The sequence below is a fragment of the Haemaphysalis longicornis genome, unplaced genomic scaffold, assembly GCF_048455015.1.
Source record: "Haemaphysalis longicornis isolate Haplotype H1 unplaced genomic scaffold, Haemaphysalis longicornis Haplotype H1 scaffold_2, whole genome shotgun sequence".
NCBI lineage: Eukaryota > Metazoa > Arthropoda > Arachnida > Ixodida > Ixodidae > Haemaphysalis > Haemaphysalis longicornis.
Genome location: NW_027526295.1, coordinates 278,850,082 through 278,878,025, shown reverse-complemented (window position 1 = coordinate 278,878,025; position 27,944 = coordinate 278,850,082). Strand labels below are relative to the sequence as shown.

General features: G+C 49.4%; 2 protein-coding genes across 2 annotated transcripts in view; one reads left to right on the top strand and one right to left on the bottom strand.

The window, feature by feature from the left end:
- The window catches only part of LOC144170750 (nuclear receptor subfamily 2 group F member 1-B-like), a 154,046-nt gene extending 148,524 nt beyond the window's left edge, over positions 1–5,522 (top strand). Inside the window, 1 exon segment of the mRNA XM_077700731.1 lies at positions 714–5,522. Within this exon segment, the coding sequence (XP_077556857.1) occupies positions 714–988 (275 nt within the window). The 3' untranslated portion in view covers positions 989–5,522.
- The window catches only part of LOC144170751 (uncharacterized), a 492,715-nt gene that overhangs the window by 390,502 nt on the left and 74,269 nt on the right, over positions 1–27,944 (bottom strand). The window lies entirely within an intron of this gene.

Genomic DNA, 27,944 nt, shown 5'->3' with positions numbered 1-27,944 from the left:
CTCGCAATCCGATTGGTACAAGAGTGCATACTGAGTAACCGTCTTTTAGGCCTGAATCGTAGTGCCCGTGAGACAGACATTGGGGTGCCTACTGGGGTCGCACTAGGCAGACATTTTCTTTTACTGTCCACGAATGTAGTAAACGTGCCGGCATGAGTACGTTTTGAATCTCGAGTGGAGTAAGTAAAGACAAAAATGAGTAGGACTTGATTGCTGGCTAGTTGGTTCATGACGTACGTAGGAATAGGTTTGCGCAAAAGAAGAGGACGAAGAGAAGCGAAGACAAAACGAGCGCAACTTGGGAAGTTGCGCTCGTTTTGCCCTCTCTTGCCTTCGTCCTCGTCTTTTGGGCAAACTTATTCCTTCGTACAAAAATGAGGTTTATACACCGTACTGAATGGGGAAACAAACAAGAAACGCAAATTCAAACGCCACGAAGACAGTCAAATTATGTACGCAGTTTCTAATTGACACAAGGGAAACCTTTTAGGCACACTTAACCTTACGATATCGCGAGGTGTGAACTTGAAAATAATGCGAGCTTGATTCGAGTTCGCTTTCCAAGTTTCAAGGTGGCATCGGGATTGCGAGTTTAAGTGCCTGGTGCGTGCACTGCACTGCCGGGAACGAAGCGATGTCTAAGCTTGTTGCTCGTGTTTGTGCGGCCGCTGACCTAACGTTGTTGCCCCTTTGCTCTTTCCGCCCCGATGCAGACGCCTGCGGCCTCTCAGACGTTGCGAACATCGAAAGCCTGCAGGAGAAGTCACAGTGCGCGCTTGAAGAGTACTGCCGGACGCAGTACCCGAACCAGCCGACGCGGTTCGGCAAGCTGCTGCTCCGGCTGCCCAGCTTACGGACAGTCAGCTCGCAGGTGATCGAGCAGCTCTTCTTCGTGCGTCTGGTGGGCAAGACGCCCATCGAGACGCTGATCCGCGACATGCTGCTGTCCGGCAGCTCGTTCAACTGGCCCTACATGCCGCTCCAGTGACCTCCGTCGGGGGTCCACGCCACGCTGGACCCCTGGGCCTCGTCTCTGCTGCCCACCGCGGCGCCGCTCTGGCAGCCGCTGGGCGCCGCCACCAGCCCGCTGGCCGCCGAGACCGCGGCCGACGTGCTCGGGGCGCCCCAGGACCCGTTCCGCAGGAGCGGAAAGCAGCTGTGATCGGCTGCCGCTGCCTCGTCGGTGGAAGGAGGAGCACTGCGGCCACGTGCATCGGCCTCTGGCCGGAGCTTTGGGGCTCTTCGCGACCCTGGTCCTCAATGTCATGCCCGTGGTCCCCGCCCCCGGCCTAGCGAATGGGGCGGTGAACAGCGCTGGACATAGCTACTCGCGGACGTCCGTCGCCGTTGCCTGGGCAGCCTGCAAATGTTGTCGCGTGTTGTCGAGGGTTGTGAAGAGGAAACGAGGCATCTTGAACACAAAATCACTGGTTCGAAACGACACGGACAGTTTGTACGCACACTCCGCGGAGGGCTGACGCAGCATGCATCTAGAGAGACGGAAAAAATGAGCTGCTGTAAACAGTGTCAATCCCACAGGGTAGGCGGCAACAGATGAGTGGGCTGTGCTTCTCTAAAGTGCGGCTACCGTAGAAGCGAACTTTGGGAAATTCTCACTAGAGCCGCTGGATAAAACAAAGGGTAGCGTTCTCGTGCATTCGCTTACTGATGGCGTTTAAAACAAGAGCGCCGTTGTCATCAGTTCTCGGTAGACTAAATACATTTTTTTTTCTTGGATTTACAGAGCACGGACTCCCAATTGGCTCCATACGCTGCTTCCAGTTACATGCCGATGCAGCGTCGTAAAAGTATCACGCCCGACTTCCCTTCACATTTTTTTTTAGCTTGAGCCTTCGCTACACGACCACCTTCCAGATGTGCCGAGAGCTCCATGCTTTTGATTTCCGCAGTGCGCAGTACCGACAACGGAACCCGGCGTCGCCTTCGACACCTGCTCCGAGACCACCGGTGAATTCAGTGCAGAAGTGGCTACGCTTGATGTCGATGTCCGGTGACCGAAAGCAGCCGACAGGAGCCAGAGTCACGACAGGCTGTGCGACCGTGCAACGCCAGACAGACTCGAGCTTGCCGTAAATGGACGCCGAAGGCCAAGTGCTGCTCAGCGGTTCGGACCGCAGTTCTCGCGAGGAGTGCAGATGACAAACTTTGTGTGCAGTGTGTGTTTGGACAACGCATTTTCCTTCCTTGTAAATACGCTAGTGACTGACAAGCGGACCAGACACGCAGTGAGCGGGACACTTTGCCGAGCTGGGCAAGCCGATAGCAAGAGATCCTTTTCAGTGTACAGAAGACGCATACATACTCGATATGTCTCTATTCCCAGAGTGATCTGTCGAGAGTACTGCTGCTGTTTCTCGTCCCATTGCCCGCTGTGAATCATTTCCAGATCATCGCTTCAAAACCATACCGCGGATCGCTCGGTCGAGAAGACCATCTTAGCTGTTTCGAATAACCTAGGAAGTCGTATTCAAATGCTCGGCTTGCCATGCGTGTCGAGAGGTTCACACTATGGGTGCCAAATTTACGCATCAAACGCTCGTGCGAAGGCCAAACCTGCATCCTTTCACTCACTCACCGTCTCGGAGGTCATTGTGCTCATTTTGAGTTGGGGAAGCGGATGCTTTTCGCATTCTGATTTTGATGCCGGCACGTTACCGGTTCGTTTTGCTCACACTGAAACGAAACAGAACAAAATCGTCTGTTGGCTTCAAAAAATCAGATGGAATGGGTTCAGATAAGCTTTAATTGATTACTCCCCGGAAGATAATGCTCCTGATATTTGGGGGAATATACAAGCTTTCCCACGCAGTCACGAACTGGAAGAAATAGTTTCGAAAGGAATTCCTTTCACAAATTTATAAGAATTGGCGGAAAACATTAGGTGCGTGTATCCTGTACAGTCAGCTTCAAGTTCGAAGTCTCCATCGAGAAATGTCGCTGAAAGGTAGGGGTCATAAACTCTTAAGATCAACTACTTTATATATCTGCAGATAAAAGCAGCAGCTCCTCAATATTACTCGTAGCTTCTTAATTATTAGTGGAGACACATGAAAAAAAAAAGCAAAAACACATAACAAAGGAACGGATGGGGATAAAATAAAGGTGAAGCTCTCGGCTGGAGGCCGCTGGTGTACAAAACCACGTGCACCGTTCGGAGCGATCAGTGATTACCGGCTTGAATGCAAGCTAACGAGCGCGATGAACACGTGCGTTACGCATGGGACATGCTGGCTAGTAGGTCTCACCCGCGGTACTTAGCAAGTCGCGCCGGCAGAAAGTGCTCTGACCTCGAGCGTTGACCTTTCATTCATGCCATTTTAGTTTTTTTCCTCCTTTCCGCCCCGTCAAATATTTTAAGCGATCGAAATTACAGCTGGACAACAATTCCATCCCTGTTGTGTGAACGCAGTTCAGTAACCATGTGTCCCCCTCGTTTTGCGGAGGCCTTCAGCGATCTCTGACCCGGTCGAGATGTAAATGGATTTTTTATTGCTCACTCATTGTTCCCCATCTCATCAGACCGCCAAACCAAGCACGGTGACTCCGCGCAAGATCAACGCCCAGCGACTGAGCTGAATTCTCTCTCCGTGTGCCTGTGTGTGTTCCATTATGTGTGCCTGTTGTGCGTGAACGTTGTACACATTGTGGTATTTTATCAGTGTCGCTACAGCATCATTGTCTCGTTCGATTTCTTTCTCGCCCTACGCTTCGTGAACTTCTTGCATATTAGGCGGAACGTTATACATATATTATATATAAAATAAATGTCTCTTTCCTCAAGTGATGTGCTGGATCGCGCTCCGATTGCGCCGGGTGATCGCTGCACGGAAATTCGATTTAACCTCTCTAGAGGACAGGCGCCTCTGATTTCTTGGTTTCGTTAGGTCGCCTTGCATGGCTGTCAATTTGAAGCTACGGAGCTGAAAAGTATGACTATCAACTGGAACAGCCGGACTGTAAAAGACAACGTCTCAGTTCTACTGCAGTTAAAGCTCAAATATACCCCGGAAGAGTTCGGTTATCGAGGATCACGCGGCTGCTTTAACTCGAACCTAGAGACCGTGTTCGTTCGCCTTTTTTTAAACACGCACGCAAAAGTAATAAAAACGAACAACGAAGGAAAGGAAACAAACGGCAGATACCCTCACCCTCGCAATGCGAACGAGGTTATTAACTCTCGTCGGCGTTCTCCCCGTAATCCTCCAGCACAACACTTGAGGAAGAAGAGAGCGACCGAGGCTCGGAAGCGGCCTTCCGAAGACGGAAGCGCCCGTCAGCGCGCACTCTGTACTTCCGATTTTCACGCACCGCGGCCGTCTTACTCTGGCGCCGTTCATTTGTTGCTGGTACTCTTTGTACGACTTTGCGAATTACTTCCTTCGAAACACGATTACGCGGCCATATGACGACAGCAGAAGTGTTTTGAAAAGCGACCGTGCATTGCGCTGGAAGAGGATGAGGAGGTGGGGGGATCGCAAAGGTCGGCTTTTCCGCAACGCCGGACGGAGAGAAAACGTTTCCGTCCATCGTGCGCGCCACTGTGCTGTAAGGCTTACGCAAGCGTCGAATGCTAGATTTGGGTAAAGGAAAATGTAACATTTGTCCCGGATAATTTCCTGTCCGGCTTGTTCAGATTTAGTCTGCCCCTAGAAATAACTAAGTTGATGAGCAAATGTTTTTTGTTAGTATTTTCTTCGTCGTCACGTACAGCTAAATTCGTTCCAGATAACATTGCACGTTAGGGGTCAGCTCAGTATACGACTATCTGCTTTGTGTGCCGAATGAAAGGCATTTAAATGAGACAGCTTTATGCTTTGGACCAGGAGCGGCAATTTTTCCAAAATGTGACAGAAGGTGGCAGGCATAACTTCTTACAGCCATACGTGTACATCTGTAGCCAGCTCCGAAATATCCGAATACAACATTGAACCGTTCAGAGCAACGCCAGTTCGAGGTAAAATCTGGTTGTGATATCCCTTCGCGGCCGCTATATGTTCCAGGGGAGTTTGTAGACTCAAGCTACGGTTCAGTTACGAAACGCTTTTCAAACGCGCTCTTTCGTCTGCAACAAATCTGAGCTGAGTGGCTTGGCTTCTGTGCCTTGTGAGCCGCTTCTTCTTGCCTTAAAATGCATTTCGATCGAAAAGCTGTTATTAACTAAAACAACAACGCTCAACAATGCGAGAAGTACGTGACATCTAAACCACAGTTAGCGCGTTGAAGGAGCAGCGGTTCTTTCAGAACGTCTAGGAGGGTTCCAACTTTCCAAAATTAATCCTGACCTATTAGAAAAAACAACTTTTCTATGGGTTGTGGTGTGTAGCGCCTCGCCTAACGCGATCGCTTGCAAAATGGCGGAAGTGAAACGTTTTCTCTTCGTCCCTCGTGATTTCAATGAGCGGGCATGCTTCAAGCTCAAAGCAGCCCGCGAACCCACCAATCCGTTATAGCGCATAGAAGTGATGCTGATCACAAATAAAGTGCAATTTTTTTTCCTCGAACACACCTTTGTGTCGTCCATTGCTGTTACGTTTTCTTCCATGAGCGCGCCAGCACAGAAGCGGAAAGGAATGATTTGAAGACTGTCCTCGGAAGTGGCGGCAGCCTGAGTCCCGGTCAGTGCCAGGTTGCGCCGATTGCGTTCTGGCTTGGTATGCCATCGGACATGTCCCAAACTTGTGGATGTTGGACGGCAATTGAAATTTTATATCATTTATCACAAAAAAAAAGTGTTACCAAAACCGCAATCTTTCCAATGAAACAAATTTGTATTGTTCTGCGTGGTTCCGTAATGACACGTTAGGTAGCAACCGTGGATAGCTACATAAAGTGTTAATGGCATTCACATCGTACGGGATAATGTCATAGGCCATCTTGCCACCGGTTCAGATGCGTCGAGAAAAAATATTACCTTTATAATTTTAGTTACGGTGATAGCGGTAGGCTTAAACTGAATTTTGTTAGTGACAAGCGGTAGCTGTTTCACGTTACATTCTTCTGACTGCTCTTTTTTATCTTCACAAGCATTCAAATTTTCCTTTAGTCACCTTCTCGCCTCTGCACACGGGGAACTCCCGTGTAGGTTTTCACTTCGTTTTGTTACAGAAGTGCAGAGGTCGACTTCAGCTAGTGGGTGTTTGTTTTTGCGGCGTGCCGAACAATCGAGTCCCGAAAAATCGAGTTTGTGGGTCAGAACAGTATATATACCCACATTACATTAAGTCGGTGGCTGTTCGAGGAAGAAACGCAGCCATAGACCCGTTAACTGAGGCGACGGCGGCCTCTTATCGTCACGGCGTCTTCCCTGGAGTTCCCTGAATAGAGGAACTCTGCTCTTCCGGCTCTCCGAAATCTACCCTTCGTCGAACGGCCCTTGCACTTGCGGCCGCGGGAGTCCAGAGGCTGCCGAAGCGCGGGGGATTGGAGCTCCCTACGAACTTCGTAAGCAGAAGTAGCAAAGAATATTCGTAAAGGGCACAACGCAGTGGAAAGGGTCGCGGTTGATCACAAACTGCAACACGGGCTGACGGCAAACTCGGTGGCGGGGCCCCGCGTGGCGTAAGGAGACGGGCCAGGCTAGAGGGCGCCGCCATCGGGAGAGCGATGCCGGGCGTGCGGCCTTGTCATATTTATCTCTCGCAGCCAGGCCGCCTGCCAGGGGCACAAACCACACTAACCGCAGCGAAAACCGACCGAGCGTCGCGAAATCCCCGCCATCGCTTCGTGGGCACGACCCGCGTTGGCCATGTCAGCACCGGAGGGGACCGTATAGGCAGTGAAAAGAAAGGGAAGCCTGTGACGGCGTCGCCCTAATCAGCCCCGCAGAGGCGACTCACCCACGCTTTCTATGAAGGCTTGCTGCCGATTGGTTTTACACAACGCAAAAAAAAAAAAAAAAAAGGAACCACGCAGAATGTTCCACCCGCGTATAAAATGAGCACGAATAATGAAAGTTTATCTTACGTTTATTACAGTGGAGGTGCGGTTATTTTCGTAATGCATACCTCCTATTAATTCATTTTTGTCTTGTGCGGAGGCATGAATTTACAGTTACGGATAGCATCTTGGTTGCTCCTATAAATTACCCAATCCGTGTCTGGTTGTTGAAGGCGTCGATAACTCGATCAGGTATTGCTTTGGAGCATCCCTGCCTAGCTTAGGTAACTGGAGGCGGCTTTGCCGATTCCATGTAATATGTACGTCATTGACTCTGCCTATAGCGAATGCAACTTAGCTGTGCCGTTAGAGGAGCTGACCAAGTGAGATTGGGGCTCCATGGAGTTGAGTAGCGGGCATATTCTGTGCTATTCAGTACCGCAAGCAAAGGAGGAGCACGGTATTGGGTAAATGAACCACGGAGAGATAGCATCGAACGTGGAGGAATATTCATCAGCATTCAAGAAAGATTCGCTGTCGTGATCAAACTGAACAAGCGATACAGGTACAAGCCTATGCACCGACATCTAGCTACAATGAAGAGGTCGTGGGCAATTTCTACGGGGATATCGAATCAGGAAAGTTTAAGAGAACAGCACATTCCACGATTGTAACGGGAAACTTTAATGCAAAACTACGTGACAGGATAATAGGCGGACGGACAGCCTGAATAGTCGATGTAATACACTGTTTGGATTTGCGGAGAGTCATACTGAGAGTAATGCAGAAATTCTGCCGCGAACGAAGTAGTATAAAATGGGCGTGCAAAATATCAAACAGCCGGCAAAACAGCAACAACAACAACAAAAAAATAAGTTGGCTTTATTTTAAGTGCCAATCAAGGTATTGCGCAAGTCGTTGAGGTGCTAGGACAAGGGGGAGAACAGCGTTCACAGGTTGGTGAGGTGCCGAATAGAGCTGGATCTCTCAAGGGAAATGATGAAACTAGTCAAAAGTACGAAACCAAACTTGCAATCAGTTAAAGACACGCGAAGGGAATTAAAAGAAACATTCAGAACACTCACGGTTTGAACCAGCGATAGTGTAGATAGCGTAGATATACTAAATTACAACCTAACCACGTAATCACAGACGCAGCTGTAGCTATAGGAAAGCGTCAGGAGCGGCACATAAAGTCGAATTGCCTGAACTGGCGAGTTGATTTAGAGACAAGATTGGGGAAATTAGTACCTACAACATGTCAAAGAGGAGAAAAACGAAAACGCTCGTGGGTCGAAATGTTAAACATCCCTAGGTTGTCAAAATTAATCGGGAGCACTCCACTACAGCACTCCTCGAAGCCTGGCTTCGGAACATAAAACCCATTTTTTTTTATAACGTAGCAAGGATTCTGGAAACATTAAAGGAGGAGAAAGCTTCAGAGCAACTAAGAATATAAGCCAGCTATTCGCAAAGATACAATGCGTGCATTCAGAGACAACAGAGGTTACATTACGCGCAACATGGATGATAGTAAACGTAGCGGAATGGTTCCGTACTGGGCTGTACGCCAGTTACGTTAGGCCAGGCGACCGTACTAAACCGAGCGACGTAGTATGCGAGGTTTCATGTGTGACTGAAAGAAAGGTGGAAAGGAGGTCAAGGAGATAAAGACAGGGGACGACTGAATTGTCGGGGATCACGTAAAGGAAGAAGGGGACGCTGTAACAGGAAAGCTTGAAAAAATATTTTAGAAAGCCCCAGGTTACGTCAAAGAACTTTACAATTGCTGACTCATCAGTCTGCCCTCGGTTGTTTGCAAGCTGTTCGGAAAAAAATAATAGCGAGCTGCTTAAGCGAGCGACAGCCTAGACTGCCAACAACCAAGAGAAAGTGCTGGATTTGTAAAAAGCTACTCAACAACTCGTAGCATTGATGTCACCTATCGTAGGCTTCTTTGCATGCATTTATGAACGAAAAAAGCGCATTTGATTCTGGAAACATTGCTGCAATGCTGGAAGCATCGGGAGACCAGCGAATAGAAGAGACAGACGTACATAAATAAGGCTGTTGGGAGTAATATAGATGGGATGTCTGGGGAGGATGACCCTTTACAAAAAGAGTTAAAAATTCGCAATAAGGAATGAAGTAAGACAAGGACATTGGTTTATTGTAGGGTTTAACGCGCCGACGTAACAAAGGCGATGAGGCGCACCGTAGTGGAGGGCTCGGATTAATTTTGACCACCTGAGGATCTTTAACGTGCGCCGAAATTTTGAATACACGGGATTTTTTGCTTTTCGCCTCCATCAGAAAAGCGGCCGCCGCAGCCGGGAATCGAACCCGCGTCCTCGTGCTCAGCAGAACAGCGCCTTAGCCACTGAGCCACCGCGGCGCAGCGGGTGAGACAAGGAGGCACCTTCTCGCCAAAACTGTTTACAGTGTTTACAGCCTGTCTGGAAGGGATATTCAGGAAGCTTAGCTGGGAGACACACGTAAACAGAATATTTGAGCCGCGTGATGTTTGTGGGTGACATCGTCTTCTTCAATGAGTCCGGAGAGAACCTAAAAAAAAAAATCAAAGTGGGTCCAGCCGGCTTGGTCATGCATGGTTAAAGATAAATATGAATAAATTGAAAGTAGTGTTAGAAAGACATGCAGGAAGCACTCTTTCTAGCCCGGATAAGTAAATGCTCAAAGAAGTAGACAAATTGAACTGTCTTGGACGGGTAGTCAGTGCTGATCCCAACCACAAGAAAGAAAGTCGGCGCCGATATGGTATGGGCTGGTGTGCGCTCGACCAGAGCTCCCAAACAATAGCAGGCTTTCTGTAAATAAAAAGAATGGTATACAACCAATGCGTTCTGCCGGTGATGTCTTTTGGATCGGAAACTTCGGAATGAACTAAACAGTTGAAAAATAAAAAATAAAACTTTGTTTAGCCGAATTGAGCCGTGAACATAAGAGAATAGGAGCGACGCTTTGGAAGAGGAAAAGAGCATCTTAGATCAGGAAACAAGCTCGGCCGGAGTATGTAGTAGTTGAAGGTAAGCAAAAACGGTGGCGTTATACCCCTTTCCTGAGCCTGAGACTTACTCCTGAAAGCGTAAGTAAAAAAATACACGCATCTCCACGAAGTGAATCATGACGAGTGGGCGAAGCACTGGGGATCGTTCTTACCTTAAATCACCCGTGAGAGTGCTTACTGCTGCTAAAACGATTTCCAAGCCAATTTAATCCAATACATTGCAATCCAATCCAAATCCAATTCAATCCGATTGAATCAATCCAATCCAATGATCCTCGCGCATGCACAGCACGGCTCTCCCGGAGCTGATGATGATGATTGATGAGGATGATTTCTATTGGTTTCCCCTTTGTATCGGGGTGATGACATGTCATCTTACCAAAAAGGACTAATATACCTATGTTTTACACCCTTGGTTTAATACTAGCGCTGCTTATGGCAGGCACAAAAAGCTTATTAGGCACAAAATACTTTTTTTTTTTCTGTTACAGGTGGTAACTGTCTTAGGCAATATTCCCCTCTCTGTTTTTCGTCCACCAGCATTCTAATCTTTTTTTCGTCCCCTCGACAGCCTTGAAGTTAACTTCCTCTGTGATACCCTTAAATCCTAGCGCTTCTGGAAGCCGAATATTTCCTACATGTAGATTTGGATAGATACCTTCACATCCTAACACTATGTGCCACATAGTTTCTGTTTCTTTTCCGCAGACCACGCATACCCCATCATTTTGTGAATACTTCCCCACAAAGCTTTTAGTTCGCAGGCAACCTGCTCTAGCCTCAAAAAGCAAAGTACTGCCCTGGGAATTATCTTAGAAATTTTCCTTTCTGATGTTCAATTTCTCGGCCCTGTACATCTCTAACGACGTTTTAGCTTCCATTTTTTCCCTCCATTTATTTGTTTCAATCTGCCTTGCCTCTTTTTTCGTTACCTTGGCTGTTTTGGATTCTCCACTGTTTTTTCCGTATTTCATCGTTAGCCTTCTAGTCTTCCTTAGCCACTGCGTGTCCACGCTTTTCAAGTATAGGTACCTAAAAACCTTAGCTGCCCACCGTCGTTGATCCATTGCTCTCAACCTCATTTCAAAGCATATTTTACTCTGTGCTTCTCTAACTTCAAACGACGCCCAGCCCATCTCTCTCTCTCTCTCTCTCTCTCTCTCTCTCTCTCTCTCTCTCTCTCTCTCTCTCTCTCTCTCTCTCTCTCTCTCTCTCTCTCTCTCTCTCTCTCTCTCTCTCTCTCTCTCTCTCTCTCTCTCTCTCTCTCTCTCTCTCTCTCTCTCTCTCTCTCTCTCTCTCTCTCTCTCTCTCTCTCTCTCTCTCTCTCTCTCTCTCTCTCTCTCTCTCTCTCTCTCTTCAACCTTTGGTAAACCTTTTATGTTGTTCTTGTTAACATTTCGTGAACCTTTTTTTCACAGATGTTTCGATTTACACGGTGCTGTGCCGTGAGCACGGACGCCGGACGCCGGACAAGCCTCGGCATTAAGGTGCTTCGCCTCTAACAGAAAAGTACTTCGTGTGGTGAGACGTAACGGCAACCTATGTACCACCAGTGACTGCCGAAAAATGGAACTAGAACTATACGGGAAGTCCGCTAATTCGATGGAGGGATGAAATAAAAAATCGGCGGAAAAAGTGGACTCGAGAAGTGCAAAGCATGTGTGGTTTAAGGTCTATGAAAGAGGTCTCCGCGTCCCGGCAGACATACCGTATAAACCGGAATATAGGTCGAGTTTTTTTCCAAAAAAATCCGCACAAAAGTCACCCCCCGTCTTATACAGTCGAACACGGATATATCGAACTCCAAGGGGATCGCGAAATAGTTCGATATATGAAAAATTCGATATAAAAAATATGGGCTCTGAGACCTCATTTGTGGCGGACGACCACTTACCGATCTGCGCATTCAAGAATGACAACTAAGTCCGCACTAACGACGCAACAGCACGCTTTATTTGCGTGAAAAGAAATCGCTCATCTTGGCCTGCTTCTTCGTCCTGTATATGGAATTAAAGACGCTGGTCTCGATCTGCTCAAGGATATCCAGGTGCGACAGCCCAGTTCCTCCATGTCGCCGCAACTACGTCGAATGAAGCAGAACGCAGCCGCCAGTTCACCGGTGGAGTACGATCGTGTATCCGCATCCTCGTCCGGACGATCTTCGCCACTCGAGCTATCAGCCTGGGTTCCTGCAACCGCAGCTACGATATCCTCGTCACCGGTGCTCGGAACAGCCTAAACATTCCTGTCAGCGTTCACGAAGTTGCCGGCAGACACTCCGGCTGGAACAGCAGCCGGGAAAAGGGATCACAGCTCGCGAAACGTGTCGTCCATGCCCTGTTCGTCGTCGTCGCCGTCTTCGCAAGCTTCCGAAAATTCAGACGTCACGAAGCCTGCCTTCCGGAAGCAGTTGGCCACGCTCTGCTTTACGCTGTTCCAGGCACCAGTCATCATGTGTTTGGCGCCCAGCTGGTCAACTTTAAGCTCGGTGCCCATGCGGAGGCTCATCAAAAGCCTATCGAGGAGTCACCTCCTGTACCCAACCTTGAACGACTTTGTCGAGTGGTCCAGCGGCTGCAGCCTGGCTGTTGTGTTCGGAGGCAGAAACTTGAGCTCGATGTTGTCGAGCCCGCAGGTGGTTTGGTTGGCCGAGCAGTTATCCATGAGGAAGCAAGCGTGACGCTCCGAGGCCCCGGCTTCTCTCCCTGTCGGGTTTTGGCGAAGGCACTAAGTGACCGCGGAAATTGGGGGTGCAGCTACCGCCGAAGAGCACCTTCCAGCTCGCGCGGCGTTCGGTATACCCAATGTCGGAAAAAATACCGTTCGATATAAACGTATGAATTCCTATACTTTTACACAGAATTTTCAAGGGGATAATTCATGAGTTCGATATAGACAATAATTCGATATACCCGTGTTCGATATATCCGTGTTCGACTGTATAGCGGTCATTGGCAGAATTGGCAGAATGTAAATCGTTGTCTGGCAACAATGTGCAAGCGTAGTCCGTCGCCAATCGCCATCGCCATTCGTGTCGGACTGCTCTCTCGCTCTATCAGGCCTTTATTTGATTTAGCTTTTCTCTAGTTTTTCGTCTTTTACTCGTCTATTACGCGTGCGTGCGTACATTTCTGTACGTCTCTGTTCCGAGATGAGTGGCGGCAGTCGACGCCAGTTTGCCGCGGCGTTTAAGCTGACGGCGATTGAGTCACCGAGCAGAGTGGGAATATGGCGGCGTAACGCCAGTTAAGCGTTTCAGAGAAAAGTGTGCGGTACTGGCCGAGCCAGAAAGCTAAGCTGTGCGCGTGCAACCCCCGAAACCGATCGTTCTGTGGACGTCAAGTGGTGCACCCCGAGTTGGAGAACAAAGTGGCGGACTTCGTCCGGGAACTTTGTCCGGGAACTTCGCTCCCGATCGCTCCGGAGGCCATGCGCGGACCGGCTCCGCGAACTGTACAATGAGTGGATAGCCGGCGACAACAAAAAGACCTATACGGTCCGGTTGCGACTGTGTCAAGCTGGGTGTCCTTCTCTGGGCAGTCGCTGCCCGACGACATGGTTAAACGAGCGTTCAGGAAGTGCTCCATCAGCAACGCGCCTGATGGCATGGAAGATGACAGTGCGAAGCAGTCATCCTCGGACGACTCTGAGAGCTCGGACGACTCTGAGAGCTCGGACGAGTGACTTCGGCAGGCATAGTGAGTGGCAGTGACGGACGGGCGTCGAAAATAAATATAGACATTGTGAGTGCGCTTCTGTGCCGAATTATTTTTTTTGTCAACATTTCCCACCTCAGGGTAGGGGGTCGACCTATATACCGCGTCGACCTATAATCCGGTTTATACGGATAGGATCGGGATGGGGACGATGGTGGTGACATCAGGACACCCTGATCGACTTCCCTCTTTCTGAAGTGAAACGAAGTAATCAGTTTGCTGGCACTAAATATCAGTGGTTCATGTTTTTGTAGGAAAATACGACGCCTGTAGCACGAATGATCAAGATAACTATATTTAGCGGCCAGCTCCGCGTAGTAGCTGAAAACAAAATCGCCACCTTGCAAGCTTGGCACGCGCTAGACTGATTCTGAGGCTTCCTAGAGACCGATGAAGGCAACGAGGAAGTGTTAAACACCGTAACGCGCGGCAGAGGCTTGCAGCAGTTGGATTACACCAGAACCAAAAGCAGGAAAGAGGGGGGTTCTCCGATAACAGAAAGCCGGACACTGCGACGTGGTTGCTGCCTGCGCAAATCCACGGCCAACGCATGCGGACGGCCAGAAAGGCAGCTCTTATGTACTTCATTACTATTGTCTTTGAATCGAGTACTGAGTTCTCACTTTTAGGAGCCGAGTGTAGCGACCCTTTCCCCACCCTCATCCCAGCAGCCTCTTATTTGTGAGAGAGCGGAGTTTGAACGACTCGTCTCGCAGTTGCGGCGTGGATGCCTTTTGCGGCGGTGCGGCTTCCCTTTGAGAAAGGTCGTTACCGAAGCATGAGAGTGCGTGCCACCGTGCAACGACACACGCATAGCCGCCACCGATGCGTCGGCGCATTCGGCGTGTTCGTGAGGCAATCACGACGGTGTCAAAACTGTGGAGAAGCGAGCCCTATCCTTAGTGCAGCACACCGACTCGCTCGAAATGACAGCGGGAGAAGAAAAGCAGCGACGAAGGCGCACGCACTTAGAAAGCGCGCTCTCTGCGCGCGTTTCGAGCGTCCTGTGTAGTTCGCGCCAACCAGGAAACGCCGTTTCTGACGTGCCAGAACTAATTTAAAACAACTGGCTTAACGGTCGATCGTCTTCGGCGAGCCGTACGAACACGCAAAAGCGGCGCGCGAGTTCCCGGTACTTCCAGGTTGCTCCGTCGCATTTATTACACAAACGCCAGCGCGCGCGAGAGAGAACATGCACGACTTCGCTGCGCGTCAGAGCAAAGCACGAAGGCCTGGCCGAGGATAAAAGAGGTCCACACTAACCGGTTGGTCAGCGGTTCACAGTAGGCGAGTTTCGTGAGGCGCCGTTTCCCGTTGTGATACCGCGAGGAATTCCGATGTGAGGCTGCAGGCTCGCCCTATAGACCCGTGTGGCGCCGGCAGTGTCGCAAACGCAGCCTGCAATGCCTACTAAGCTTGAGCGAACGTTCACGCTGGTTTTCATTGTATACAGTAAGTCACAGTCAACACACACTACAGCTGCTGTGTGGAGTGAGTGAGTGAGTGCTAATTGTTAGGAAACAGGCGGACCCAGCCTTGCAAGTTTGCCCGGCGATTGATTCGCTGAAGAAGCACCTTATTACAACTATTCGTGGATATATTCACCGACAGTAACAGTGGTACGAGTAGGTCTTTCAAAAGCTATTTAAAGTTTAGGTGCCAGACAAGTGGCGTATTTTAAAGCAGAACATAAAGAACCTTCCAGGTCTCTCTGGCGTCCATGCTACGAAAGGAATTGAAAGGGCAGAGGGGCATTCGCTGTTCTGTACCGGGACGAATTCAGCACGAGCGGGTGCTACCTAAAGTAGACTTCTCAGTGCACGGGGGCGGGCGTTGGCGTTCGGGCCGCTCACGTGTCATCTGAATACATTGTTTGAATCTTTCCTGCATTGCGTAATGAATATCTGTGCTCCTTCGTTTTATTTTTTGTTTGAGGTCATGGTGGAAAATTATTGATACTTTAAACACTGTTTCTTAGGATGTACACTGTCGTCACGGGAATATGCACTACTCTCTCTGTTCGAGGTCGTACATTCGCACTACTAAGGCCGCAACGAGGACATCCATTCATGTATTGGTGCTCATGAGAAAAGTGTTATTGTGATTGTTGGTTACCGTAAGGAAGCAAGGTCTCTGCTGTCGCTAAGCTCAGAAATTTCGTCACTTTGGCGCCAGTCAACCCTGCTGTAAGGTGGTCACAGAAATCTAAAGCATCGTCCTGTCGTTGAGCTTTGAGCTGCGGGACACTGGGTGAGAATAGATGTCACAGAAACAAAAAATAGTGGGGAAAATTTCTCTGGAAACGCCGCTACAGTAGACTCTCGATAATCCGAAGTCCCTTAATTGAAATTTTAGGTTAAATAGAAGTGATGTGCTGGTTCCGGAAATTTTACAAGCAGTCTAACGGAAGAAATTGCTCGATTATTTCAAGCTGAAAACAATGATGTCTGTATATTGGAAATGATTCAAAATGAAAAGCATCGCAGTGACCGTCATGTTTCGACAAAATTCGAAATTTTCAAGCGCGAAAACAGCGCTCTGTTCTGTACTGATGTCGGCGCTATCGCAAATGAGACAGCACACAGTTTCCGAAGCACGGCCCAGTTTAATATCTCTTTCCAGGTCCTCAATCTTGTCTGTTTGTAAACGCCGTGTGAGAAGTTCGAATGATGGACGCTTCATGTTTAGATTTCGGCGATAAATAGCACTATTATGGTAACCCCTGCCGTACGTTTGACCTGGCGAGGGAACTCGAGGTTCTGAATAAAATAAAGGCGGGAGGGAGACGTGTTTCGGGCTAATTACAATGGTGTTATTGTTCTTTTCGTTCAATTGGAAGTTCGGTTAATTGGTAGTGTTTTGCGGTCCCCGTAGCCTTCGTATTAACGGGAGTCGAGTGTGCTATGTGTTCTGAAAGCCAAACAAAATGAAGGGAAAGCACTCTAACGATTTTGGAACTGGCCAATGATGCGTTTTTTTTCCGTATCCTACCGAGTAAAAAACTGTGGCTGTCTTTAACAATTTAACTACGGTTAATACTACTGCCTGCCGTGCTTAACTACCCATTAAGACCTTTCGGAGCTACGCATGAGGCGGTGGGTTTGAAACTTTCCCTTAATGGGTGCATTTTTACTGTATACGCGAAATACACAAAAAGGGCTCTTGTGTACGACATTTCTGCCGTCCCCCTTAATCCGCAGCCCTAAGCCCAGAGATGAAGCTTCGGTGCCGTTATGCCCCCCTTTTGAGTATGTTCACCCAACTGACGAACTACCCGTCGAAATCCTTTCGAAAAAAAAGAGAAACACCAGCCTGGTAAAGACGACTCCCCCCCTTCCCGCATAGCGCTGTAGGGCGATGTAACAACGGCGGCGGTACTGCTGCGAGGCCTGCGCCACACGGCTTGTTGAACTAAAAAGGTCGCTTATAATAATGCGGCTCCCCACTGCGGAAATGGCTTCGCTGGCCGAACAGCAACAGGCCGAGGCGTGCTTGCGGTCGACCTCTCGTTTGTAACAAGCGGCCGGTCCTTTTCACCTTCGCCAGCCGTGCCCGCAGGGGCACGAAGCCACACTAGCCGAATTCGCATTCGTCACGACCAACACGCTCGGCGCGAGCAGTTGCCGGCCGCACAAAGAAAGAAGAGAGCGAAAACGAGAATAATGAACACGAGGGAGAAAGGTGCAGAGAGAGAGAGAGAGAGAGCGCGCTAAAACACTTTTTCCGTTTTCGCCCTCGGCCTGACAGGAACACGCCACAGTGCCAGTGCGGCGTGATCAGGCTGATCCCGAAAGACTAGCTACGAGCTTCCTCCGCGACGACGGCGACGCCTGGGCAGGCGTCCAGCGGGGAAGGACGACCGACGGCGTTGTTCTTGTGCGGCGCCCCGAGAGTTTTCCCCGTCCAGTGGACGAGCCGGCCAGTGGGCGCCCGGTTATACGCGAGCATCCGCGAGTAGTATTTACAAGAGCGGCGCATCGGACTGACCCGTTAAGGGGTCGCTGAACCGCAGCGCTCGCGCCGGCCGACCCCAAAAAGAGCGGAGCATGCACGCCGCCTCCTCCTGCAGCCGGTGGCTCGTTTTGTGCCTGCTGGTGGGCCGCCGGGACCTGGACATCGCGTGGCCGCGGCTCGTCTACACTGGGACGCGGGCAGATTTTACGATCGCCGCCACTTTAGCATCCCTCCACCGCGGAAGCCCAGATGCGTGACGCCGAGCCGTACAGAACGTGGGCGCTTTTGTTTCTTATTCATTACGTCGCTCGCTTTAACCTCAGAACTTGCAGCGTTACCGTCTACGTTTGCTGTTGTCTTAATCGTGGCAGACATTTCGCGAGGGGAAGTGCACTGATTGTTTATAAGATCATTGTAAAGTCGGACTCCACCTTTGATATGCGGTGCATATGCATGGTGGTGATAGCTACGTGCTGTAGCGACCGTTCGGTAATACGATAGCGTATCTCGTTGGTCTGATAGAATTTAAGGGTTGTACTGACTTTCAGGGTTGTAAGGAGAACGTATTGTGCAAACACTAACAGGTTATGCACCGGTTTGGGAAAGTTTTGGCATAAAAACTTGTTGAACTCAATGACCACACCGCTCACCACACCAAACGTGAGTTCGAAGCTCACAAAATGGATGCATCTATGCTCACGAAAAGTGGCGCGGGTGAGGACAAGCGGAAACGCACGATATATGCCTTTTCAAACTACCTTCCCAGCTCCGACCTCACGTCAAACTTCAATCAGTTTTCTTGGTGTCATCACAACCTGTCCTCAACTTCAACCTCGCCATAAAGATTGAGATCTGCCTTAGGGAAGCTGACTAAAAACGTTTCCAGCACCATATACTTCGCCTCAGTTCAGACTTACTTCATCAGGAGGGCGAGAATTCTGTCTCCGCTTGGAATTTCTGACCTTTTTTTAGTTTCACCATGCACTGATAAATATCAAGACCCTGGAATCATTAATTGAGAACTAGAATTAGATACGTGCGGAAGGTTTCAATGGGATGCTTACTCCCAATGCTTACTCCCATTTGATGCTTACAAATGCTTACAAATGCTTGATGTTTACAAATGCTTACAAATGCTTGATGCTAACAAATGCTTACTCCCATTTGATTGGAATGGCAGACAGTGAGGCGTGTGAAGTCTGCGACACATCGGAGACCATCCGTCGACCCGCCGCGGTGGCTCAGTGGCTAAGGCGTTGCGCTGCTGAGCACGAGGTCGCGGGTTCGGTTCCCGGCCGCGGCGGCCGCTTTTCTGATGGAGGCGAAAAGCAAAAACGCCCGTGTGTACGAGATTTCGGCGCACGATAAAGATCCCCAGGTGGTCAAAATTAATCCGGAGCCCTCCACTACGGCGCGCCTCATCGCCTGCGTTGCGTCGGCGCGTTAAACCCTACAATCAGATCAGATCAGACCATCCGTCATCTTCTACGCGAATGTCCGCGTTTTTCATCGGCAAGAAGGCAACTCTCCTCAACTTTACGGAAGCTGTTTTTCATCTTTTTTTTCCCCCAATGTTCCCCCTCCCCACGTATATGATAGCAAACTAGGCCACAGCCTGGTTGACATTCCTGCATTCCCTTTACCTTTGTTCCTTCTTTCCTTCCTTACCATGCTCGGCACAAATAAGGGATCGAGAGCTGTGCGGCGCGGCGAAGCACGCTTTCAGTTGAAGCTGACAACCGCTGACTTCGTCGCGTGTGCGAGACACCGCAGTGGCTGTAAATTTGGCCTTCATTTGGCCCCAGCTGCGCCGTATCCTTGAGAGCGCATCCCGTGACTCACGGTCACTCACCGAACCGAGCTCCGCCCGCCGGAGGCGATGCCTGCGTTGCTGCTGGCTTGGCGCATGCGCTTTCCGCACCCACGTGACTCGCCGCGTGAATGCGAGCTTGGCCATGAATGAGAGATAGTTTATTCGCGCTTTATACACAAAAAAGTGCTTTTAATTCCAACTTCTCGCATAGTGCGCACTTTTCTTCTACGTATTCCCATATTTGTTGTGCGCTTACTCCTTATCCAATTTTGTTTTCCGAATCATAGTTTTGTAAAGCGGGTACAGTAGCCCCAAAAAAGTTCCTTAATCTGGGGCGGTATTTTCGTGTTTTGTCCCTTTCGTGTCCCTTTCAAAAGTGTCCCTGTTGAGCGAGTCCTGATTGGCTAAAAGCGAACACCCGGATGTGACGCCTAGCAAGCACGGCGGAGCTATGAGCCGTGGCTACTCGGAACAGACGATTTGGAGCTGACGATTTTTCGTCGCCTTATTGTTGGTTCGCTCGCGGAACAATAAACGCATAAAGGATACTCTGATACGGTTTCAGTTCTTTAAAATGCGTTTGCAAGAACAGTTACGGTATTTGAATCAAAGGCACTTTGCTTAACCGGAAGTGCGTCACGATGAAAGGGACGCAAAAGGGACGTTTTCAAAAGGGACAGTTACGAGAATACCGCCCCTGGCCAACCCCCAAGTGGGTATGTTTTAGAACTAAAGGAAGACCCACCACCACCACCACCACCACCGCCACCACCACCACCACCAACAACAACAACAACAACAACAACAACAACAACAACAGCGAATGAGAGCGAGGCTGGGCCGTCTTCTGTGAGCGTTGCGTGGGATCTGGAGACTTGGAGCCACCGTCGGCAAGTGGCGTCATACCACCCCACGGATATTGCCCGACGAGCCGTTCGGCTCGGGAAAGGCCGTAGGCGGGACCACAACCGTCCACAAAGGCAGGCTTTGGACGAATAGTATAATAATTAAAGCTAAATCAAAAGTTAACCAAGTGAAACCAGGACTTAACCAGGCTAGCCAAGTTTCCGCAATGCCTATCCAGGGTTTGCTGAGCTAACCAGTAGCCATTTTTTTTAGTTTGTGTTTAAGGGGGATTTAGCGATCCCAAACCTGCATATTGTCGTGGATATGTTGTCCACGAGAACGATCGGTTGTTCATCTTGGACCCCGTAAGACAAGCCAAGGGCTACGGAGCGCATGTTCAGCACAGGACTCAACGTGTTCTCAATCGGAGGGGGAATTCGCTCCGATGGCAACTTCCAGAAGCAGCTAATTTTTAAATACAGCATACACTTTAAAAAAATACTCTGTAAAAATATGAAAGGAATGATAGATCAGGCAAAAAAGATTTTGCAACTGTACTCAGCTCACCTTTTTTTCCTCACAATTTTGTATAATAAATTATATTGTTTGTGGATTGTAGTTAATTAGATCAACTTTTTTACAGTAACTTTAAAGTAACAGCGTTACTCATTTTGCAGTAACGGTGACAATCAGAAGTTACTTAAGCCACTTTATAAGTGTTGTAACTGTAACAGAATTGATTTTCCCTCCTGGGTAACTACAGCTGTGACACTTATTTCCAAGAGTAACGTGCCCGGAAGACGGGAATTCTGAGGCAAAGGATGAGTTCCGATGACGTAAGCTGGGAATGGTTGGTGGTCCATGGTAGAGGCCTTGTGAGCATAAATAGTTTACTGACGATGGTCAGAAGTCAGTGTGGTCAAACTTGCTGAAATTTTTCTTCTTTGCGCACATTAAAATCAGGGATAGTTCGGGAGCACTAACGTAGCTTACTCAGGAAGGGCGTCACTGAGCGGTAACAGCCGTCCAGGGCACACAGACAAATTACTGTCTCTCATGACATTCCAACCCCGGCATTCTTATTGATTCAGCCAGTCGGAAGGGGGCCGTGCGCATTAAAACAACGCAAGCCGAGAAAAAAAATTCCGAGGAGACAACGCCGGACAACACCTGCGACGTCTCGGAACAGAGGACGTGTCAACGGATCTTTTCACTTGTCACAAGAGTGACGCAAGTCTCTTGTTTCCCGTCAACCCCGCCAGAGGAGACGGACCGACACGCCGGCAGAGCGTGGGCGCCCACCCGTCCCCAGCTGTTGGTCTCCTTATAGTGTATGCGCAGCAGATGCAGCGACCGAGAAGCGCCGGGAAAACTCCAGCAGCGGCACAGAAGGAAGCAAAAGGCAGTCGCTGCTGCAGCGAGCAAAACGGTGGCCGGCGAGGCAGCAGTCAGGATCCAGGCGTCGCCACTTTATAATAATCTGGCAACAACAAGGACGTGCCAGCGTCTTTCGTTTCCCACTGCCGGGGCTTCCAGGAAGCGAGAGGGGGGATGGTGGCGCGGGGCTGAACCCGTGGCTCTGCTGCGGCGGTGGCGGGACTCCGTCGACCCATGGTCTCCTTGCGCCCCCTCCCCCCGCTGCTTCTGCTGCTGCTTGGCCGAGTGCAACGCGGTGGCGAATTTTGCTTGCTCTCATTTGCAAGTTATTGGCCCGAGAGCCAGCGACGCGTCTCGCGGTGTGTGCCCTGGCTGGAATCCCCGAGCCCGGCTGCGCCCTTGCAGCAGCAACAACGAGAATAGGGTTTTCTTGCGGCGAAGGCGGCAGAGGCTGCGTGCCCACACGAGTCCCGTTCGCCCAGCGCTGCTGCCCAAGCGCTGCCGGCCTGGCCGCCAGAGAACCGCGAGGTTGGGCCGCTCACCGCATAGACTGCGCGGGCTCATAACTCAGTCCTCCTGGGTGGTGTGAGATCTGTCGGACAAGCGCAGTGGTTCCCTCCGGCTTGTCTTTTCGTGTGTGTGTGATCCACCTGTGCAATTAGCGCAAGTCCTCCCGTACGAGGTTTTCCAGAGAACGAAGCCCAGCTCTCGCTTCGTAGCTTTCAAGTTAAAGATCCCAAACTTTGATAGCAGCGATGTATGCCAAAGAAACATATTTGACGAAATCGCAGAGTGACCTCAGGCTATTCAACTAGAACAGAATCAGAATGGGTCTGTTTCTTGAGAAAAAGGACGCAAAGTTTTAAAGGAGTACTGACACGAAATTTCAAAGCTGAGATAACTATGTAAAACGTTTCCTTTTTATCAGGAGATATCTCCCAGCAAGTTTCAACAGCAACCGTTCAGCGAAACATATTTAAAATCCATTTTAATCTTCGCCCGCACGAGAAAGCCCAGAGCGGGCCGACGTGACATCATCTGCTACGTGCCCCAAACTGCCGACGTCGGGGCTCCCGTGACGAAGCTGACGCGCTGGCTGTGGTTGGCGCGCGCTGCTCGGGCGTGTGTACACGTCATGGTTTTGGGACTGACGTCATGCTGCCCGGGCCTGTGGGGACGGCGAAAACCTCGGCCGGTCTGGGCGCGCGCGTGCGCTCGCTCGCGCGCGCTTCCAGAGAGGCAGCGATACGGCAAGAATGGTGACGTCATGTTATACATGCTGTCATGGCCAACGTTTATAGAACCAAGGTCAGTTGTAAAACTTCGAAGTGTTTCCCGGCGCCGCCGCACCATGCCGCATTGATGGCGCTGCAGTCGCACCCGGCTCCCGCGCGGAGCACCGGGTGGCTGAGGTCAGCACGTTCTGAGGGATACACCTGCCGTTGTGCGGCTCATGGTGCGGCTAGCGTCTGCGCGCGTGCGTGCTTGCGTGCGCGTGCGCACTCCAGTTGTAGATGGTTAGGCGAGCACTATGCCGGCGCCCGGTTGCACGAGTGGTTACAGGGGAAACCAAACTCAAAGGCAAGGCGCTTTTCTCGCACTTCAAGTTACTTCGGCCTTCGTGTAGATATATGGTACCGTGCCAATGCGTGTCTCGACCGAAACCTCTCAGCCAAATCGCGCGTGTGGCGTGAAGTTTTACCCTGAGGACATAGCAAAGAGCTACACCCACTTCATTAACAGTGAAAAAGTAGAAACTGAGTGAGGAAAGTTGAGCCTCGTCGTAGGAGCCGTCCCGAAAATATTTCCAAACTTGCTTCCTTACCTTTACCTATCCAAACCACCGGCAAATAGAAAGAAATTTCCACACCGAAACACGCAGATTGTTGCACAGACCTCGTCTGCACAGAAAGCCAAAACAAGCGCTAACGGTGGTTGCCACTCTCGTGCGAGTACCGATTTCCCAGAAGTCGCTTAACTTTTGCCCTCACTGTGACGCAAATATTTCAGCAAGCCACTCTTCAGCCGCGAGCGTGTCGTTCGGCCACCTGTCGCTGCTCCTCATACTGCTGCAAATTGCTGCAGCAGTTTGCTGCAGCAAACTGCTGCGAATTTAGAAGTGCTGCAAATTGCCTCAAAGTGCTGCAAATTTAGACGTGCTGGCAGCGAGCAGTAAACCTTCGTTCAGAGACATGGAAGGAGTTCGTTTTCCATTGGCGAGCCGGCGAAAGAATGTTGGCAGAGATTACAATAGAAGTTATGTTGTTGTTTTGTTGTTGTTCAGAAAATAGAGGGATAGCTTCTTTTCGTTTAAAAGTGTTTCAATCGGGGAAGAAGTAACTATTTCGGTCAGCTGCTGTCTCCGCTGCAGTGCCTAGAAGCTCTGTCAATAGCGTAAATACAGTTACTATAATCTCATTAACCGGCACGAAGGAATGACACGAAGTAGAGGAGATTATAATAGCGGTATTTGCACTATTTAAAGAGCTACTAGGCACTTCAGCGGAGACACAGAGATACGGTTTGTTTCGGGCGCACTGCGATCGTCGTCTTCGTCTTGATTCTCTTATCGGCCCCATCACCACGCGAAGCTGATACTTAACAGCCTATTCTTTTCGCCAAGAGGGATATCCCGTGAAAATATCTCGTTACCTTGAAACTAAAAAAAAAATATCCACTTTTTGGTTCTTTCATTCAACCGATAAAGCTTTTTTAACGAAATAATGACAATGTTTGCCAGCCTTCACTAATGTCTCTGCATAACGCACCAACCACATTTCCTGCCTAGAGGGTCAGCCGCCTCAACAAGAAACGTAAATTATGTAATGTGAAATGGCAGACGATGCTCTAAACGAACGCGGAAGTGCAGCCACAAAGCCGCGCGGCCTTTGAAATGCAAGCGGCTACTGCGCAATGGTTGACGCCGATTGAGCGCCGTAGCTCCGGTGACATGTGGCTAGACTTACCACTTACAAGCGTAAATAAAAGGTTATAAACACGGTGATCGGCATATTTCGCGATAACGCTCGCAACGGCAGTACAGATGCGGCCCACGCTGCTTTCGCTCGTGCTTCCCCAGCGGCTGAAGGGAGCCGGTTGCGACGGCGACGCCACCTGGCGCTGTGGGTCGCTCGGGCGCCGTATTGCTGGTATGGCGGAGGCGGAGAGTTTTAAAACTGACCTTGGTTCTATAAACGTTGGTCATGGCGGCCGCTCGGCGTTTTTCAGTCGAAACCGAAACTGGCACGAATAAACGACGCCGTAAATGAATGTTTACGCTGCGCTCGACCGTCTAATCTGTCATTCTATGATTAGTGGGCTGGTAGGCACGCATAGCAGCGAAAAAAACGTAACATAAAAATTTCGTGTCAGTACTCCTTTAAGGTGACCGTTATACCGTTAGCGTGATTAGCTAATCCTTAAATGCAAGAGTTTTAAACCGAGTTAGTTGTCCAGTTATCAGGTGGCGCAAAGAAAAGATGCAAAATTTCACCAGCTTTCATTTCGCGAAAACAAAAACTAGTTTTCATTGTCTTTTACATGGTAATTAATGCTGGAAAAGGTGTGTGCCAGTAGCTAGGACAGTCTCATCGCATTATAATTGATAAATGTTAAATAATTTTCTTTCTTAGCAAATTATTATTGTCATATTTCCAAGGTGAACCGGACAGGCTGCCGGTGATGATATAAAAACTGTGGGGTTCCTCTGTTATAGGAGTCGGTAAAACACGAAAGTGAAAGGTGCAGCGAAATATGCAGCTGAGCATGATTTGCGGGCCGGAGGCTCTCTTATGGGTGTGCTTGGCCTGCGACGTCCTGCTGGCGGGTCGCTTCGGCGAAGGTGCACTGGCGTCATTTCCGTGACGGATATGACGTCAGGGAAATCTTGGTGTGTCCCGGTATAAAACACTTTCTTGTTAAAATATAAAACCCGAAAACGAACAACCCGAAGTATAACGTACTCTTTAGTGCTAAGGGTTGCTTCCCCGCAAGAAGACCCTGTATGCAGGGGTGCACCCTTTACAGGCCGCTTGCTTCATTGTACTGGCGTCACTTCCGTCACGGATATGACGTAAGAGGAATCTTTGCGAATCCCGAATAAACCACTTTCATGTTAAAATGAATAACTTCTTAGGAGAAGCGTAGATACCCTTCTCGCCTTCATTATCCGGAATAAATACAGCCGATTTCGTCAAGAATGCTTTTGGTAGTAGTATATAGCGTGAAACCCTTTGAACGCTTCGGCGCTTCCCGGTTTATGCTATTACAAAGCTCAATTTTCCAGTCAAACGTAGACGTAAGATTACTCTCCCTAATTTAAGAAATAAATTGTACTAAACTGGTTATTGGGCATGTTTTTTGAGCATAATTAACAGAATACACAGAATGTTGCTCCCATACGGAACACGGACCAAGCTAACACTTGATACACCCGAGCACTCGTATGTATAAATATTGCATCGGTCTACATCGCAGTTGCGTTCGGTTTTTGTAATTTTATTGCGTGAGCCATAAATAAGGCATGCAGGCAAAACTTTCGAGCCGTAAATTTGTGGACACAAAGCGACCAAAGAATAAAGAACGAAAGTGCACGAGTGAAGAAGGAAGCATGAAGCGGAGTTTCACAAACGCACATGCACACACACACACGCACGCACACACGCACGCACGCACACACGCGCACACGCACGCACACACACACACACGCACACACGCACACGCACGCACACACGCACACGCGCACACACACACACACACACACACACACACACACACACACACACACACACACACACACACACACACACACACACACTGCAGGCTCGGCTTGGCGCGCCCGTCGACTGGCTTCTCGACGCGTCCTGTCACCATCGGCGCACGCTGCAAAATGGAGTGGGAGGCGAGTGCAGGGCCGTAGAGGCGTCAAACCGAGACGAAAGTCCGATTCTGGTGGACAGCAAAACGAGCTACAGGCAGCCAGGGGCCGCTGCTAAAATGAGCAAACGTGACCACTGAGACGGTTGAAACGCAAAGCATGACTGGCACGGTGTAAAGTGGCGTGCGACAAACGCCGTGAATGAGGGCTTGTAAAGCCGCAACGAGTTGTTGGCATCGGACGAAGCGGCACGTCCATGAAGGAGACGGAACAGGTACTCACGCTTCCCTTTAAATAGCCCCGCAAAGAAAGCTTGCTGCGGTGTGCAGAGGCGTAAGACACAAGCAACTGGTGCTTCTGCAGGCCCTATTCATTGGTGTGTTGAAGGCACTGCTGAATGGATGAGAGAGAGAGAGAGAGAGAGAGAGAGAGAGAGAGAGAGAGAGAGAGAGAGAGAGAGAGAGAGAGAGAGAGAGAGAGAGAGAGAGAGAGAGAGAGAGAGAGAGAGAGAGAGAGAGAGAGAGAGAGAGAGAGAGAGAGAGAGAGTACACGAGTTTATTGCGAAAAGCAATGGGGAGGAGTCCTTAGTCCAAGTCCCGTTGAGGTTTTTCAGCCTCAACAGCCCTCAACAGCAGCAGGCGCTGATCATTGAAGTCGGAACTGGTCAGACGGATGAACCACTGCAGTGTGACTGGGATTTCTGCGCTATGTCTTGAATTTATGAGGGAGATATTGGACACAAGCCCCTGTACGCTTCCTGCCAGTGTGATTCTTCAACGCATGAAATGACATCAAACCCAAGCCGTCATTCATCAAACAAGATTAATCTGTATCACGAACGTCCAGCAACAAAGCGTGCACTATATACTTTCCAGTTGCATTATTTTATTTCGCATTTACATCTTGTAACAACCTTGGTACATGAAACCTAACAAGTGAAATAACTAGAGGGAACTTTTCTGCCATTGTAAAAAGGAATAAAACCCGTTCAGGAAGCAGCCTTTCACTTTCTTTTCGTTCTGTCTCTTCCGTATTATCAAAGGAGCGTCTTAATGTTATATTTATTTCACTAATGTAAGCAGCAACTACTTTTGTGACCCCACTATTTCCCTATGCCACCCAAAGGAGAAATTGTCAATTTTTATTTTTCTAGAAAAGCAACATTAACACGTTGTTGAAAATGACAAGTTGTAGTTTCAAATTTTATTAGCTTGCAATCGGAAACAGATGTGTTAAATGTGAAATGCGGTATCATTTCCCAAAAAGGGAGGACATATCTCTGTGTACATGCTGCTTCAAGGCCCGAGAAAAAAAAATTAGCTGTGGCTTAGCTCGGCTATGCTAGGATATACGTAGCGTGAGCAAAGGTTCAGCTGGTTATTCTTAGGTTTCCTGGTTGTCTAGGATTAGCTGATTAATATGCTTGCTAAAACGATT